The sequence below is a fragment of the Calypte anna genome, chromosome 3 (assembly GCF_003957555.1).
Source record: "Calypte anna isolate BGI_N300 chromosome 3, bCalAnn1_v1.p, whole genome shotgun sequence".
Lineage (NCBI taxonomy): Eukaryota > Metazoa > Chordata > Aves > Apodiformes > Trochilidae > Calypte > Calypte anna.
This window is the reverse complement of record NC_044246.1, coordinates 57276322-57293474: the sequence shown is the minus strand read 5'-3', so window position 1 is coordinate 57293474 and position 17153 is coordinate 57276322. Positions and strand designations below refer to the sequence as shown.

At 41.7% G+C, this 17153-nt stretch overlaps 1 protein-coding gene across 1 annotated transcript in view; it reads right to left on the bottom strand.

Annotated features, from left to right (window-relative positions):
• NHSL1 (NHS like 1) overlaps positions 1 to 17153 on the bottom strand; it is a 178127-nt gene that overhangs the window by 2762 nt on the left and 158212 nt on the right. The window contains exons 5-7 of the mRNA XM_030448568.1: positions 15125 to 15256; positions 2157 to 5570; positions 1489 to 1618 (exon numbers count right to left, since the gene is read on the bottom strand). Coding sequence (XP_030304428.1) covers positions 1489 to 1618; positions 2157 to 5570; positions 15125 to 15256 — 3676 coding nt within the window. The remainder of the gene's footprint in view (positions 1 to 1488; positions 1619 to 2156; positions 5571 to 15124; positions 15257 to 17153) is intronic.

The following is a 17153-nucleotide window of genomic DNA, read 5'->3' as shown; positions in this document are numbered from 1 at the left end:
ATCAAAATGTTTTTGTTAATTAGCAACCAAGGAAGATAGTGGTTCAAGTCTAAAGCCAGCAAAAGCAAGGTCTTAATAACAAATGTGTCAAGCAGTTTTAACTATGTCACATCCAGTTCCATTGTCCATTTCCCCATAAACTCATGAATTCCATGTATGAGCATACACACAGAGATCCACTCTCTATCTGCATACATAATGGAGAAAGGCTTCTGGCCAAAATTGTGATTCTAAAAACAGATTTGTCGCAGTCCTAGTTGAGTGCCATGCAACATGAATGCAACAGACCATTTTTAGAACAGCTCCTACAGTCCTAAGGGATAATTTTAAGTTACAAAAAGTCAGTATCGTGTATCTGTAATTTTTGTAGCATCCTGAAACAGAATCACTTCAAAAGCAAAGGAAAAGCACTTGCATCCCAAGTGATGTTGTCTTCTAGTTCCCAGCCATGTTCTCACAACAGGCTTTTCCCATCCCTCAGTACTCCTGATGCACAACTCACGCACAGATGCGCAAACTCATTTTAACACCTCTATAAACCTACAGGGATGCTGCCGAGCACTTTCTGTGACCCTACTTTCTGAATTAAAAGAGGTGGCCCCTCTAAATTTTGACGTAAAAGACAAAGCCACAAGATGGCACTAGCACTACATCGACTCTAGTCTAAAGCGAGCTCAGTAGTTCAGAGAGTGGTAATGGGTCTTCTGTGTGTACTGTTTAAATGGTGCACACATTTAATTTTGTGGTTTTAATATTTTTCTTTTTTTTTTTTTCTTTTTTTTTTCTTTTCTTTTTTTTTTTTTTTTGGCAACTTTATGTGAACAGCACAAAAATCTAGCTGCCTATTCAGGATGATTTTGTTTTCAAGGGAAATGAATAATGTCATTAATAATCGAGCCAGTATTGCACAATTCATTCATGAACTGGTTTGACACAAAACACCCGACCTCAGGCTGGATTATGGCAAACTATATAATCCAGCGTTTGCCATATGTTTTGCCATATGACTGACATGTTGTGTTACTTGCCAGTTTCAGCCACGCTTGCCATGAAGCATTAGCGTTGAGCCTCTGTCCCAAACTGCACCATATAAGCAGCGAAGAGAGTAAAAAGAGATGGAGAAGAACAAGAATGAAAACAAAAAGATACACAGAAAAAGCAACAGTAGAGTTAATATGGCAGATCGAGAACAGTACAATAAATACATGTAACTTGATATTTTAAGGGGCAGGTTATTTACAATATAATCCATACTGATTTAATATAGTAGCTTTCTGTTTAGAATGTGTTAAATATATTTGTAAAACAATAAAACACAGGTTCTTATCGTTATCTTTTTCATACATAGCCTTAGTAGAAAGTTGATTCACGTATGCTTTCTGTTCAAGCAGTGACTGTTGTAATTGGGTGTTTTAGTAAAACAGTGTTAATTAATTTTTGAGAGAACTAGAAGACCTGACATTACGGGAAAAACAATTTCTGCAGTACCTGTGAATAGCTGCAAAAAGATCCTCAGTAGTCCTTGGTCTCGCTGGTGCTGCCACTCCATCCGTCTCTTCCCCATAACTATTGCTTGGCAGGAATGAACTGTTCACTCTATCTGATTCAAACACCTCCACTATGCAGAGAGAATGAACAGTACTGTCAGTCTGTTGTGGGAACCCAGCAGACACATAATCCTGAAACCATCCCTCATCACTGCCTCTGAGGCAAAGCAGAGACTGAGTGAGTGAGTGAGTGCACCTTTGTCATTGCTGCAATTCCAGAACAACACTTGCTTAGGAAACCACAGTGCACAAAATGCCCATGCTTGCTCTCGCACACAGGCAGAGAACAATACCGAAAGAAAATACAGTTTCCACTAAAATACAAAACTGAAATTAACACAGATAACTGTATTTTCAGAGCATGCTTTAATCCTAGCACAGTTTAGTAAAGTGGAATTTTTATTTCCATATCTGCAAGAATGAGAAGTGAGAAAGAAATTAAAAGAAATTATCCCTGCAACTTTCTTTAGGCTCTTGGTTTTAACTATTCCAAGAAGCTCTTTTCTCTAGAGAAGCCCACCTGAATGCTAGGATTGCTATTTTCTCCCCTCAGCTTCTTTAAAATAGCTACTGCTGCATCTGAAGAAGAGTCAGAGAAGAGAAACTCACCACTTTCGCTCTCGTGAGATAGATGGCCCTCAGCGTTACTGCCGTTGTCTTGGCTGCTGCCCGAACTGCTTCCTTCATCGAAAGTGGACTGCTCCTCCTGCCTGGGTTCTTCTTGAACTGGTGATGCAGCGGGCTGTACCACAAAGGCATTAGCTTTTGCTGTCTCAGAGAAGGTGAATCTGGCAGCTCCTCCCTCAGGAACCAGGCTGCCAGAGTCCATCTTGCTAGAACTGAGTCCATCTGTAACACAGTTTCTCGCCTCCTCGCAGTGTGCAAGCACAGCGTCTCTCTTAGTTGGGCTTGATGTGCTTCTGACAGAATCACTCACTTCAGCTATTTTCTCTCCTGGAAGATCTAATTGTGGAGGTGGTACAACAAGGAACAGTTTGGGTTTCTTTGAAATAGGAGGTGGTTTCTTGCTTGGCAGTATAACCTGAGTCTTGCTGGGAGCTGCTGGTGACCCCTGCAGTGACATGCCAGAATGGAGGTCTTTGCTCTGCACCAAAGACTCAGGTGTGTCTTCAGTAGCTGCCCCCAGTGAATCAGATTCAAAAGGCTTGTTTAGACCTACTGCACTTGCAGGCACTTGATCACTGTCAAGTGCAGCCACGTCATCAGAGAGAATGAGAGGAGAACCCCGAGCCAGTGCTGGAACGGAGTTTTTAAATGAAGCACCTTGAATTTTCATTTCCTCCTCACCTAAGCTGTTACTGAGTCTTAGTGAGAGAGATGGCTTTAGGGAAGGCTGAGGTGACGAATTTGCAGTACCCTTTTCCTGACAGTTGGTCTCAGAAGCAGAATCAGGTGATGATTCACCTTCTGTTGCTTTTTTCACAGACCTCAGCTGCACCATTTGCAATGCTTTGGTAGTTACTAAGGGCATCACAGGCCTCGGTGCATCTTGCTTGTTGAGTGGCTGTTTCACTGCACTGTAGCAAGAATCTTCCTGGTTCCGTTTCTTAAAAGAATACTGTGGGTATATTATGTTTGCACCTTTTGTCAGTCTGGGATCAAGAGGTGGTGCTGGTGGTGGGATAATTACAGGGAAAGTAGATGGAGGAGGAACCAGGGAAGAGAATGAACTCATGGAGGCTTCTTGTGGAAACCATGAGACAGTCTGGACGAAGGAAGAATTTACATCAGCTTCTGGTGGAGGAGGGGGGAATGTGGGAGAGGCTGGCAGTGGCGACAGATCCATGGCTTCTGGCAGAGGAGGAGGGGGAGGAGAAACTTCAGGGCAATGTGGAGGTGGCGTTGGTAGAGGAGGTGGTGGAGGAGCTGCACCAGAGTCTGGAGGAGAGCTCAGGGTGGGGTCCAATTTCTTCACACTCACACTCCCTTCAGTAGATGTATTTGAAGAAAGAGAAGTGGAGGATGAAGAAATGGAGACTGAAGACAGAAGAGAGGACTTCCTTTCAGGCACTTTAGGCTTCAGTTTGGATTTCCCATTTCCTGATGATGCAGATTTTAAAAACACAGGCACTGGAGTAAGTGCAGTGGGTGTATTGGACTGGCTGGAGTACCCACTTGATGGTGATGTGACTCGGTGGGATTTCTCTGGAGAAGTGCTCTTTGGTTTGGCCAGTCCACTGGGCACTTGTGGCACAGAAGCCCTTGAGCCATCACTGAGGTGGCTGATGCTGTAATCACTGAGAGCAGATGATGTACTGGTAGAATGGGTCACCGGGGATTTCACCTGGTCATCTGCTACTGCGGCATAGTCACTGTAGTAACCCCACTGGTCGGCGTACTCTGACTTGATGCTACTTGTTTCACTCTGAGAGGGGGTGACTGTGCAGATGGAGTACAGGTTTGGAGCAGTAGTGGACATCACGCCGCTGCTTGCGCTGACCGAGCTCTGGCTGCGGGAGCGCAACACCCAGGGATCCTCATAATCACTGCAGGGGCTCTGGGAAGGGGAGCTGCCGTTCTTGCACTTGAGATTCAACTGCAGAGACTGCTGGAGGGTGGCAATGAGGGTTTCATCAAGTACCTGCCCATTGGACTGGGCTTTTTTCTTGGGCATCCTCCTGAGTGAGTCTGTTCTGGATGGTGGCAAAGGTGGCTTCTTTGCCTTTTTCAGAGAGATGTTTCTTACAAGGGATTTCTCACCTTGGCCTGATTGGTCATCCTGATGTTTCTTTTCCTTTCCTTCAAAGACATTTATCACGCTGCTCCCAAAGCCATTAGTACTATCACATGGCATGTCTGACTTCAGTCCAGAGTCCATATGCATGGAACCGTAATACCCATCATGATCCACAGAACACAGAGAAGTAGAATCATCCCTGACCGAAGCCCTCTCCAGGCTGCTGCTGCTCAGGTTGCTACCAGGAGTGGCACAGCCTGGTGGGGTACAAACCACCTTGCGTGAGGGAGTCTCACTGCTTTCTGCAGACTTGTACAGCCAGTGCTCTGTGCTGTTCACCCCCGCTTGCGCTCGCTCCCCTGAACAGCTAGATTCACTCCTGCCATCACTGTCCTGGGAAGGGCTTGGTAAAGCAAGATTGTTCCTACAGCTGTAGTTCATGCTCTGTGACCCAGCCTCTGCATTCCCAGGAGTGCTGAGAGAGACAGCAGAGTCACCAAGAGAAAGCATCATGACAGTATTAGATGGGATGGTATCCGAAGTCTGCGAGTGACGTGTGGAGCTGCTCTCGCTCCAGTTACCACTTGATGAATGGTGATCTTCTTTCCCAGCTACTGCACTGCTGGCAACGGGATTGTCTCTCGGCTTTGGGTAGGCAGCAGAGCTGGTGATTTTACTGTCTGATGATCCAACACTCTGGGCAGTGTGAATAATGATAACTTCTGAGGAGGATGACAGCGTTGCATTGGGTATGATGCTCGTCGAGTAGGTGGCATGAGGAGAGACCACACATGCTGGGCTTGGGGGCTTTTCACTATCACAGCTTCTGACCTCTTGAGACTTCGGCCTTGGCAGGGTCCCTGCCGTGGTATTATTCCTCAGATTCACAGCACTATCATCCACTTGCAGTTTACTTATCTGGTGGGGTAAAGTGCCAGCGATGTCTTCTGCCTGCTTAGAGATGCTCTGCGTCTGCTCTAGGGACTGCAGAGATACTCTCGCACCGGCCCGAGGCAAGCTGTGAAAACCCATGTCGCTATTTTGTCGAGAAGCAAATATAACTGCAGCAGAATCACTCATCACTGACATGTTTCCAGATGAGCTGGAGAACTGAGACATCTGGGCTGCGATGCCTTGTCCTTTCTGCGCTCGTATTCTTCTCATTGAAGGGGGCACAACTTTAACTTCCTCCGTCTGGCAGCTGGTGTCCTTGGTCTCAGAGCGCTGCATTGCAGAGCGATAGCTGTCTAGTCTCCCTAGTGTGGAACAGTGCTCTGGGACATACATCGAGTGCCCTCGGAAATCACTTTGGCCAGTGCCAACTGCTGGAGTCAAAATAAAAGAATTATTCCTTGAAACACAAATACACGTTTATCTTCTTACTCGTTTAAAATCAAAAAAGCCCCAGCAAACTGATTGATCCCCATGCTCTTGAAGGTTATGCCTTCTGAAAAAAGAATCTGCAACAATGGATTTTGCAGAAGCATCCTGTGCTTTCTGCATCTCTTCCCTTTTTCCTTATTTGCAGGAACCTTCTGCTTACAGAATCTTCTGCGTTCCTGTCGCACATTCAACACACGAAATCCTGTTTATGACACGGCAATAATTTCCATACCAATCAGTTATGCCAGAAACCAAGTAGCACCGTTTGACTTCCAGTAGGCAAAGCAGCAGGAACAGACAAAAGCCTGAGAAATGTGAAGTGTGTTCCCATGCTAATGCCTCATGCAATAAAGAAAAGGGGAAGGAAACGTAGAGACGAACGTGAATAATCAGATCTGCTTTTTAAAAGCATTACACCTCAGGAAAAAAAAATCAGGAGACAGGGATAGCTCTCTCAGTCTTGTAGTTCATCTGAAAGGAGGCTAACACATTGAAACATGCTATTTTTTACCATGAACAATACATATAACAGCATTTATACAAAGACACTATCCAGCACTGCAAAGAAAAACATTAAGTAACATTTCAACATGAAACTGCTTCCTATTTATCATAAAGGAGAAAATCCAAGAAGTGGGGAAAAGAAACAGCTAGTGCTAATGGTCATCTCATCCTCAGCACTGTCAGTAAATAAAAAAAGATTACTACTTATTTCTAATGAAGTAATAATCATATATTGTCATAAGATACAGTTATCACTTGGTCAGTCAAAAGGACTCAAAAGGGTAGTTCTAAATTTACATTTTTATAGGTAAGCTGCCTTCTAAAACCACAAACCAGAGCACTGCTTTAAAATTAGTCTCTGTAAGGCTGTTGCTCTTCAGTTCAGTTGCATTACTGTATAAATAGCAGAGAGGCAGGCATGCTGCTGAAGATGCTTGTAAGGATGCTGCATATGTCACTGCAGGGGGAAAAGTGGTTAATTCAAGTCTCCACCTTCAAGCTACTCTCAGGAGTGACTACATAGCGTGCCTGATAGGCCTGTTCTCCTTTCACATTTACTATATGGATCTGGATCAGGAGGATAGGTTTTCTCATCATGCAGCTTTAAACACCACTTAGAGGACATTTAATTATCCTTACTCTTGGCAGGCAAAAGAGGCATTTAGGGTAAGGAAAAGAGGGCTCTAAAAAGCTACATTGAAAGCAGCACACAAAAAGATTGTTTACTTCTTTTCCCCAGGCATATAAGCAGTCTTTTAGCAGCTTGAAGCCTATTTAGTTTGCTTTGTGTAGATTCTCCTGCTCTCAGGAAAATGTAGTCTTTTTCTGCTTCTGGTAGAGGTCTGCAGCAAAGCTAGATACTTGGGTGCTGGCACACATCTTGGATAACCTAGTATGACATACTGTCACAACAGATGGACTGCTGCAGCCAATAAAGAGAGAATATTTTCATATTCTGTATACAGTTATTAAGAACTGTGCAGTAAGAAAAATTTAATTTTGTTTTCCATGCGTATTTTTTCCATTGTATATTATTCTAGAATAAGCTTAAGAGAGAGAAAAACATCCAAGTAGACATTCCAAATGTTTCTGGAATCAAGACATAATTAATAACTACTACTAGCCAATTAAAAACAGCCAGTAATAAAAATCTGTGTACTAAGTTACATAAAAGAGACAGGGCATTTTTCTTCTTTCTGCCACTATGAAATGTACACACACAAGAGAGAAAGGATGAGGCTTGTGAAGAACAAAGCTGTCAGCACTACAGCAAATATCTACTACTGTCACATACTGATCTGTGGCTGAGAGCACCTCATTTCAGTATGCACTAAGTTTGTATTCACGAAAGAAGCTAAATGCACTCTGCGAGCAGCATAACACACATGGACAGTTTATACTTGTCTAAAAGGCTACTTGCTAGGGAAGGCAGATGGCAAGGAAAGACAATGCTGGACCTGCTAAGACTCCTCATTCCTCCTTCCAAAAACCAGGAGTGTCAGAATGTATTAACAGGACATACTGTTTATTGAAAAGAAACCACAATGCCTTAAAATGCCTGAAACACAAAATTAAACCTTGGCCGTATGTCTAAGCTGCTAAACAAAAGAGGCCAAGGACTCTTCTTACATCAGTCCAATCTAAGCTCTTTTCCAGCAAGGATGGTTGTACTGAAGTGCCTTGGGAAGCACCTCCTGCCCCAACCCCTGGCACCCACACCTGGGAGCCTGGGAGACTGCAGGATGCCCCAGACCAGAGGGGAGGAACAGGCTAACAAGGGAGCAGCACAGAAAACCAAGCACACTGTTGAGCAGTTATTTGTACTAGAATATTTGTTACTAGAATGGATGTAATTAAGTTAGGGTCCTGGTTAATATACTTATGGTAACTGCACAAATTGACTCAACAACAGTAAGCTTTTACAGCCTCAGTACTACAGGGAAGCCTGTCAAGCTTGGTCTTTGCAGCAGTGCAAGGCTTGTAGTTAGAATGGTTCAGAGCCCATAATTTATGGGTTCAGAGGAGGCAGGACAGCCCAGTCTCAGAAGTATAAACTACAGGGTTACATCCTTCTGTCAAGTTCAGCCTTTCATGGATGTTGCTATTACAAGAACACAACTTTGAGGATTGAAATGTTTTTGTAGATCTCTGGCATATCCCAAAATTCAGCTTTGGGTTTCATTTTATGTATGTGCACAATGTCATGCAAAGGTTGTAAGGATTTACTTGCTCTTTATAGTACAGCTATTGCTTTTTTTACAGTTCTGCTTCCTGAAGAGGGAAAACAGAAATCTGCAGGGAAAATAGTCCAAAAAACAAACAAAAAAACCCAAACAAAACCGAACAAACCACCAAAGGAACATACAGAACTCAGGCAATCTCTTAAAATGTTGAGGATTGTAAGATTTTGGTAGATTTCAGAGGAAGGTGGCTTGTAGTATTTTGTTCATATTTCTCAAATGCACTGTAAAACCTTCACTTGCTTCCACAACAACACTGAAAAGCAAGGGTTTTCAAAAATTCTTATAATCAAACCTCCTTTGTTGGTACAGAAGCTAAAAGATGACACTCCAATTCCAAGAGAAAGCTGAAACCTGTAAATGACAACTACACTGAAAATGCTAAGTATCTCAGAAAATCCTCTACTTTAGTAAGAGTCAGAAGTTGGAAGATGTTTTTGGAATACCAAAATTCTGAAATGGAATCAGAGCTTTTACAGAATACCACCCACAAATCCATCTAGTTGTAGGGATGATGTCTGAGCAGACAGCAGCAAAGATTATTGCAGAACTGGACATCAGGATGCAGATTCTGACCATTATGAAGTCAGAAGTGGCTGAATTTGGCAATACAATAAACGCAGCTGCAAGGTGATCATCTTGTCTACATTTTACATTATGCTGTGTCCAGTAGCTCTGCATTCAGTACTATGTCCACCACAGAAGACCTCTACCTACATTCCTTTTTTTTTACTTCTTGCTATGCTGAAAATACATCTTAGGACAAATGGACATGTTTAGTGTAAATGTCAGCAGCAAGTAAAGACCACCCACTATGAGGAACAAGTGGAATATGCAATATATTTAACACCTCTTGACATGGAAGCACAGAGGCAAGGTTCAAATGCATATCTTAGTTCTAAGTGCTTGATTCAAGATAGGCACATATAGGTGACACCCATTTTCCCTGACTTGAGTAGTTACTGGTGTTGCTCATTAAAGATGATAGGGATGGAGACTAAATGCAAATCTGATGGAAAAATGTGTGCAGGTCCTAGAGACAGACACCAACCCCTGGAAGACTCTCTGTCTCTCTGTGATTCTAGCTGATCTGGTGGCACCAGCAACTTTCTGCAGAGACTTGGCAGAAAGGTCCTCTTCTTTGAAATTAGTGTAGTAATGGAGGGTTTGAGAGACTAAGGGTGGGTATCACAAAGAACATGCTTGTTTCTAGTAGTATAAAGAAGTAATCTCTATTCCTAAACTTTTTGTCACTACATCAAGTTCTACTATAAGCCCTTGTCTCTGATGCCACAGGCACATTCCAAATACTTGTTACTTTCAGCTTCTCATGCCCCACTTAGCAATCCTCCTCCAAAACTGGTGACCTGGCCAAGTCACTGTACAGGCAACACAACTCTCCAGTGTTGCAATACCCTTAGAGATTCTTCATCTCTTTTATCCTAGTACTTGTACACCGAATGATTTTTAATAGATCTCAACAACAAACTGACAAATACATCAGGTTCATGGCAATTTTAAGAAATTTTCACTGTACTCCAGCATTTGTAATCTTCTTTTCAGTACTGCCAGCTAAAAAAAATATCCTGAATCCTTGCATATATCACTGCCACCCTGAAAGAGAGAATTTTGATGAAAACACAACAGCCTCTGGTAAAGATTATATTCCTGACATTGCTGTCTTTCATCCTCCACTTAAAGAAAAAAAAAAGCAGATGATACATATTTTGTAACATCTTGATGTCTGGATAAACAGTGCCGGAAATGTACAATATTGAGATACCATGGCTATAAAACCAGTATTAGTTAAAAGGCACTGCAACTCTGAAAGAAAGATACTCTCTCCAAAGACTGTTTAAGTTGCAACTTGAAGCAGGATGCAGAATTACTTAGCTTGAACAGCTTGGTACTTTCATCGTATTTCTTTAGGACCACTGATATCTGGAAATCTTACCTGTAGGACCTTAACTATAATGACTGCTAACGTCAAAGGAACTACTTGGAAAAGAATATCATGAGGAGTCTTCTAAATAGCTGAGGTCCCAAAGTTCAGAAGGATTTATGTGCCCCCACATTGCTGTGGTGGAATGGTCTTCTCTAAGGCATGTTGAAGGAGAGGCTTCAACAGTCCCAAAAGACACCAGGGATATGGTAGCAGCAGGGAATCTGAGCTGAACCAGAAGAAAGCAAATCAAGGACTGACTATTCAGGTGTCAGTCATATCCATCTGACATGACTGACAGAAGGTCCTACAGGTGACAACTCATTGTGAGCTACTGAAAATGAGAGGCAGGGAAATAAGCTCAAAGCAAGCATGTGAGGTCATTCTGACCCTCTGAACCCTGTGGTTAGGAAGAAAGCAAGAAAAAAGTAGATAAGAAAAAAAAGTCACAGAGCTCTTAAGGCCCTGAACTGTACCTTAAGGTGGAAAAAAGGTACTGAAACAATTCAAGGAAAGTACACACAAAACATAAAATTAGAAGACATTTTTAAAAACATAAATTTTTGAGTAAAGAAAAGTAAAATGCCCGGCAGAAGAAAAAGAAACCAAAAGGTGGATAACTTGCAGATGGTTTCCTCTCTCCTGCTTTAGGAAGATATGTTTACTTGGAAGATGAACTGCGAGGGAACCAATACCAAGGCCTGGGACTTGCTCCTCCTGTAAGACAGAGAGGGGGTCCAGGACACCTGATATTGTCCATCCCTGCCTGGGACAGCACCAATGCAGAGCTCTGATAAAACACTCACAAGAACCTTCACAAAAAGAAAGGTAGTCTGAGAGAGATTCTAGAGCACTGATATAGAGAACGGACCATACAAATGTGAAGGCATTTTACTGCCTTTTTTTTTTTCTATGGATAGCTGGCACATGTGAAGGAAGCTGAAGATAACCAAGAGCCAAGAAATGAGCAAGATGTATACCAGGTTTTCCCAGAGAGATGCTCATCCCTACCAAACTACTGCTTGGGAATAATCTTGCCTGAGGGAAGAATATCGGTTTGTATATAAGGTGCTAGCTGGAGAAGACAGCTAGAGGAAATGGATGATGGCAACACAGAGCAGAAAAACTGCGCACAAAAATTTCATGTAAAACATCATCTCAAAGTTTCCTGCCCTTTCTGCAGTTTTGATCCAACACTGACTCCATTAAATACATATATAATATTTTTATAAGACAATTAAGGTAATTCAGAGGTATGCAAACTTTTTTCATTGCTGTGTTTGGAGAGAGAGGAATGCTGTGCCTTCTCTTACTTTAGTGTCTCCCTGCTAAATAATACTGAGAGGGTCCTGCTGTTAAAACAAAAAAATTGTTCTGAAAATAATTCTCATCTCTAAACTAGTAGGCATCTCAAGTCTTATTCTGTCTCAGCATCCCAGCTATCAAATCACATTTTATTTATGCAGCATTTTTAATGCACAAGTTTCTAGGCTACACAGGGAGACTGGTTCATCGTTGGAAGACACCTGTGAAAACACAGCAGTATCACAATGCTCAGAAGTAGGAATGTTTAAAGACATTTTCAGCACGTGCCTCGTGGGTACAATTAATGATTCCTTTCAGTATGTTTGGCTAAATTCTACAAGGGTACCACAGCTGCTGAGCTCAGGCCAGTAATCAGCACAGGCTTTCTCTTCTGTCTGGTCTTTTTTGTTCTAAAGGAGGCCAAGCAGCCAGGGGAGAACCCCAGTAGTCTGGCCTGGCAGAAGGTCTTCCCGGCTCTCTCACAAGAAATGAAAACAGTTCAAGCTTGGTTGAAGCTTTGAGGTTCTCTCAAGTTTCCATTTCCTTCTGAAGGATAAACAAGAGGTAACAAGAATCTGCTATATGTGTTAGTTATTTAGCCTGCACACAGCAACTTTGGTGTACCAAGGGATTTTAATCTTTGTGTAAATATTATAGCCATTCACAGCAATTCTTCAGGGGAGAAACAAAGAGATTTATTCAGCTGAAACCACAGGAAGAATGTCAATAGGCAAAATGCAATTGCTTGATTTGGAGTTTAGTCCGGATCCTTGTTCTGATCAAATGAACTGTGGAATGTTTTAAAACAACTCCTTGTTTATGTTGGGACAGTGTAAGAGAAATTGGCTACAGAAATATTTGGGGAGTGACAGAGGAGAAAAGGCAGAAAGAGCACTGAACAAGGATGGGGGAGACCTAATTTATTCCCAGCCTTGCCAGCAGCCTGGTGGGTGACTCAGGTTAAGTCACTTCACTGCAGCATTCCTGGTTTCCCCATCTAGAAGATGAAGATATTGATAACTGTTCTCAAGTGCACTTTGTTTCTAGCAATGGAAAGCAATACACTAACAGGATGGACACTGTTTTCCTGTTGCACATTTTGCTGTCTGGATTACAAACAACCACCACAGAAGGAACGTGAGGCTCCCCAGACAACTTCCACCATAGGGTAGATGGCTGAAGCTCTATATTTCTGCAGGTTCTAGGCCAGGGAACCTTCCAGAGAGAGCTCCTACAGTGGGATACTGCCAGCCCCGAAATTTCTGTAACTTAAAACAGTGGCCAAGGAAAACCTTCAAGCAGTGCAACATGAAATGTGCTCAGCACAGAGATGAAATACCAAAATCAAGACTGTAAAACCTATCACCCTTATTGCAAACAAGCTGGCAACTGTCACAGACTTGCTTTAAAATAGGAATTCAGGATTTCTTTTCAAGACAGATGCCAACTGCATTCTCAGTTTATTCCACCAGGTAAAATAGAGTTGATGTGTTCAAGCACTAACCATCTGTCTGAAGTGGTCACAAAGGTAACCTCAAAGTTTTGTAAACCCTGTCAGCAGGAAGCATTCTCCACCCATCCACCCAAGTGCAGCTGCCACCCATTTAAATCTGACATGCCTGAAAGAGTTTAAGGAACACCAACAGATGACAACCAGTAGTGAGGAACAGTGTTCTGCTTCACCCTGCTTTTCTCTGCTTTCCACCCTCAAAGTCCTACATGTGTAAAAGAGAATCTCTGACGAAAACTATGACCTTGGTACGTGTATAATTTTCAGAATACCATTCTAGGCTCAAGACCACTGTAACAATCCTGAAAAGGAAGTTTAAGGGATGTCCAGTATTGGTTTTGCACTTAAGCAGCACAAGGGTTTTTAAGGAGTACAAGTCATTTCACCTCAGCTTTAGACAAACAGTAAAACAATTTAGTTTAAAATGGAAGAAGGGAATGTAAAAAGTATCCATCCTGAGCAGATGAGGATGAAGGTTCTCTCTGCTGTACTTCAAACCAGCTATAAACACAGTATCAGAGGGATTAACCTCAGAGATACCTAAACCAGAAGGGAATCTTTTGTTAAGAATAATTTGATGTTAAGCTTTATATAGCTTTGTTTCCAGCTTTGATCTTTGTTTGGTAACTCTCAAGCTTGTTTATTGTTGTCGTTCTCTTTTAGAAAATGACACATCCAAGTTTTGACCTCCAGGAGGACTCCAGGTCTGGAAAGTGTTTCCTGCCAGAGGGACAGTGAAGAGTGAGAAAGGCAACCCACACTATGAGGATGAGTTCCTTACAGCAGGCACAAAACAGCACCCATCATATAGGAAGAGATTCATGAAGACACCAGACAGCTTTGGACAAATCTCAGTACAGCAGTTAGAAATCAAATAATCATGTGAGATCCAAAGTTAATGAAATTTAATGCTACCTAACTTCAGCTGTCCTAATAGATTAGGGCAACTGAATTTTCTTTCTTGAGGCAGAGAATTCCCATGGCAGAGTACTGTTTCATTACAGATGCTAAAAGAGCACAGTTTCACTCACAAACTGCTCTTCGTGTACTTGCTCATTTCTTGGCTTTCATTAGCTCATTTTAAACCTATCCAGACAAACTACATATTTTTGCTTCTGCTTCTGAAATATCTAAACAAAAAGCCAATAATTGATAATATAATTTTAAGAGATGCAAACTGCAAGGTAGTAAAACTTACTGAAATCATCAACATGAGACAATTCCTCATGTAAGAACACCTATAATTATGTCCTGCCAGACTATTTCTAAAGACATTCTTCTCATACTGCAGAAAAAGGGAGGGGGATAACATTTGAGGAAAATCATAATTTTAAATAATAAATAAAAATGACCAAATTTAAATCAAAGAGTTCTGGAAAAAGTGGTTGAAAGCGCTGCCGAAGTTCAGAGTGCTTTATCAGCTTTGAGTATCACATATGTTACTATCTGCAGAACAGGACAGACTGAGGTTAACAGGACCAAGTAAGGATTTTTCCTCTGGAATATATGCAATAGCTCATCAGCCCATATAAACTACTTCCAATTAAGTAACTGGCACTTACAGGGTTGCCAATTAGGTCTAAACTGAACTGGAAAAGACACAGATGTTTTGCTGTTGATGAAAACTCTCGTTTTACACCTCTAACTAATTATTTACAAGTCAAAATGACTGCCCACTTCAGTACTGCTTCCATTAAGTATCCCAGATCAAATGTCCAGGAAAGTACTAAAGTTAGAAAACTCATATCCCTGCAGATGTCCACTGAACCAGTATGCCATTTTCCAAACACCCTTTTCCCTTCAACAGATGGAAGTGAACAGATAAAAGGTCCTAATTTCCCAATGTACAAGGTGGCAAGGAGGCACACACATCTTTGGAACTCTAATAGGCTATCAGACTGTATTGGTTTCATGAGCACTGGTAATGTTATTAGTCGAGTAATGATAAGCAGTGACAATGAACAGTGGATGGAATACAGTTCTGATGAGCCATACCTAGCTCCTTTTGTATGTTGTCAGGGATTCCTGTAATAGTCTTTCTCCTTTTGACTTTCTTCGGCCGTCTTACCACCGTGTCTGTGTAAATTAGAGACCGCCGAAGGCTGGCTTGGCGGTCGAAATTCTCCCCTAATACATGGTAGAACAAGCAAAGCAACATTACTTCCAAGCACGCTGACATCATGCACTTTCTTCCACTAGTTTTGTTGTAGAAATGGAAAAAAAGGCATTAATAAATGATGTTAGCTTGGTCCTACAATGAAGGAAGATACGGCATATCGTTATAGTAAGGCTTTAGATACATTTAGATTCATTACAAAGTAAGGGAGGTTTTTAAAGGGATTTCGACTTCTTGAACCCAGCAGCTCTAATGCCACATGAATGGGAACCTTCCTTTAATTTTGTCCCTTTAATTTGTCCCTTTGTGGTATTTTGTGTGTGGTTTTCTTGTTTTATTTTTAAAGTAACAAGCTGCTGGAGAAGCAAATCTGCTTGTGAAAATGAAAGATCGCAATGGTTTACACAGGAACAGACATTGCTATTGGCAACAGCTATTACAGCATCTTTGCACAGCTCCATCATTAAATCACATAAGATGCTTCTTTTTCATTCCAAGTTGCTCTGAACCTGTCAAGTGCATCACATTTCTGGTGGTAATCTTTTAGCATGAATAGGAATGAATACAGTGGAGCATGCAGAGATCAAGCTGATCTTGTGGTCTCAAACGTTTTCAGTCAGAGTGAAACCTCATACACGATGATAAAAATATACAATGGCAAGAGCTGAAAAAATGTGTAAGTGCACGTTGCCAGACAAAGCCTTATGATGACCATGTGCCGTATCATAATGGGACCCAGAAGCACCACTATCATAAAGCAGCTTTTCTTTAGGAATTCACTTTTCTTTAGAGGTTTATAATTTGGCCATTTTACTCGTGGCAAGATAAAACTCGCCCTATTGACTGTGACCTGAATTAAAAAATAATTCTCTGTCACTTCTAAAAACCAAATGACTACTTCCCACATCTCAAATATAAGCTCCCTTTCTAGAAGTTACAGCATTTAAAACCACTGCTATATGTTCTTTAGATGACCCATTTAAAACTTAAAACACAGAAAAAACTTGATATACATGTGTATCGCTTTTGTCTTGTATGATTTTTTTTAAAATTGATGGCCAAATTATTTACCTCTAAAAAGCGATTAATGCACAGTAACGAATACATCATAAATCTGGCTGACTGCACATCAGTATGATGTGTGTCATGCAAACAGCATAGAAAACCTCATTACCTCTATAACAGTTAAAGATACAGTCACATATGAAAGTATAGCATGTGGACTTGTGAAAATGCAAGGAAAAAACGTGGCAGTTTCATTCACCATACTGTAAATATAAAGACTCAGACTCTGTTTGACTGGAGCCTTGTGCTCCTATGTGCTGCACTTATCCTAAGCAGAATCCTTGCAGCTACAAAGTGCCAGCTTCATCCAAGGTTCAGACTGGCTGAAAACAGGGCAGATTAAAGGAGGAGAAAAAGCCCAGGGGATCTATAAAATTTGGAGCTATAGATTCCACCGGCTTAGTAGAAGCCCTGAAATATTGAGACAAGCTATCCACTGTCTGGGGCATTATCACAATTCGGATGTTAGGACCCTTTTCAGGTCAGGGGTAGGACCATTGGATAATCCTGTCTTTCCTGATAATAACAACACTAGCCTCAGTGTAACAAATCCAAAGAACATGAAGGAGAAACTTTGCACCTCTGAACATCTCTTTATCAATTCAAAGGCCAGCAATTATGCCTCGGATAATGAGTTGCAAGGAAATTAAAACCAGCTTTGAACACCCTGGAATAAAATGTATCTGGCAAGTAGAGGGTGCATACAAGGAGAGAGTCTTTGACATGAAGCCTCAGACAGCACAAACAGGATATCCATGGGGAAATGTTACTGTGTCGGCTGATCCACAGTAACATCTTCCCCTAAGCTACCCAAGAGATAATTCAACCAATCCATCTTCAATG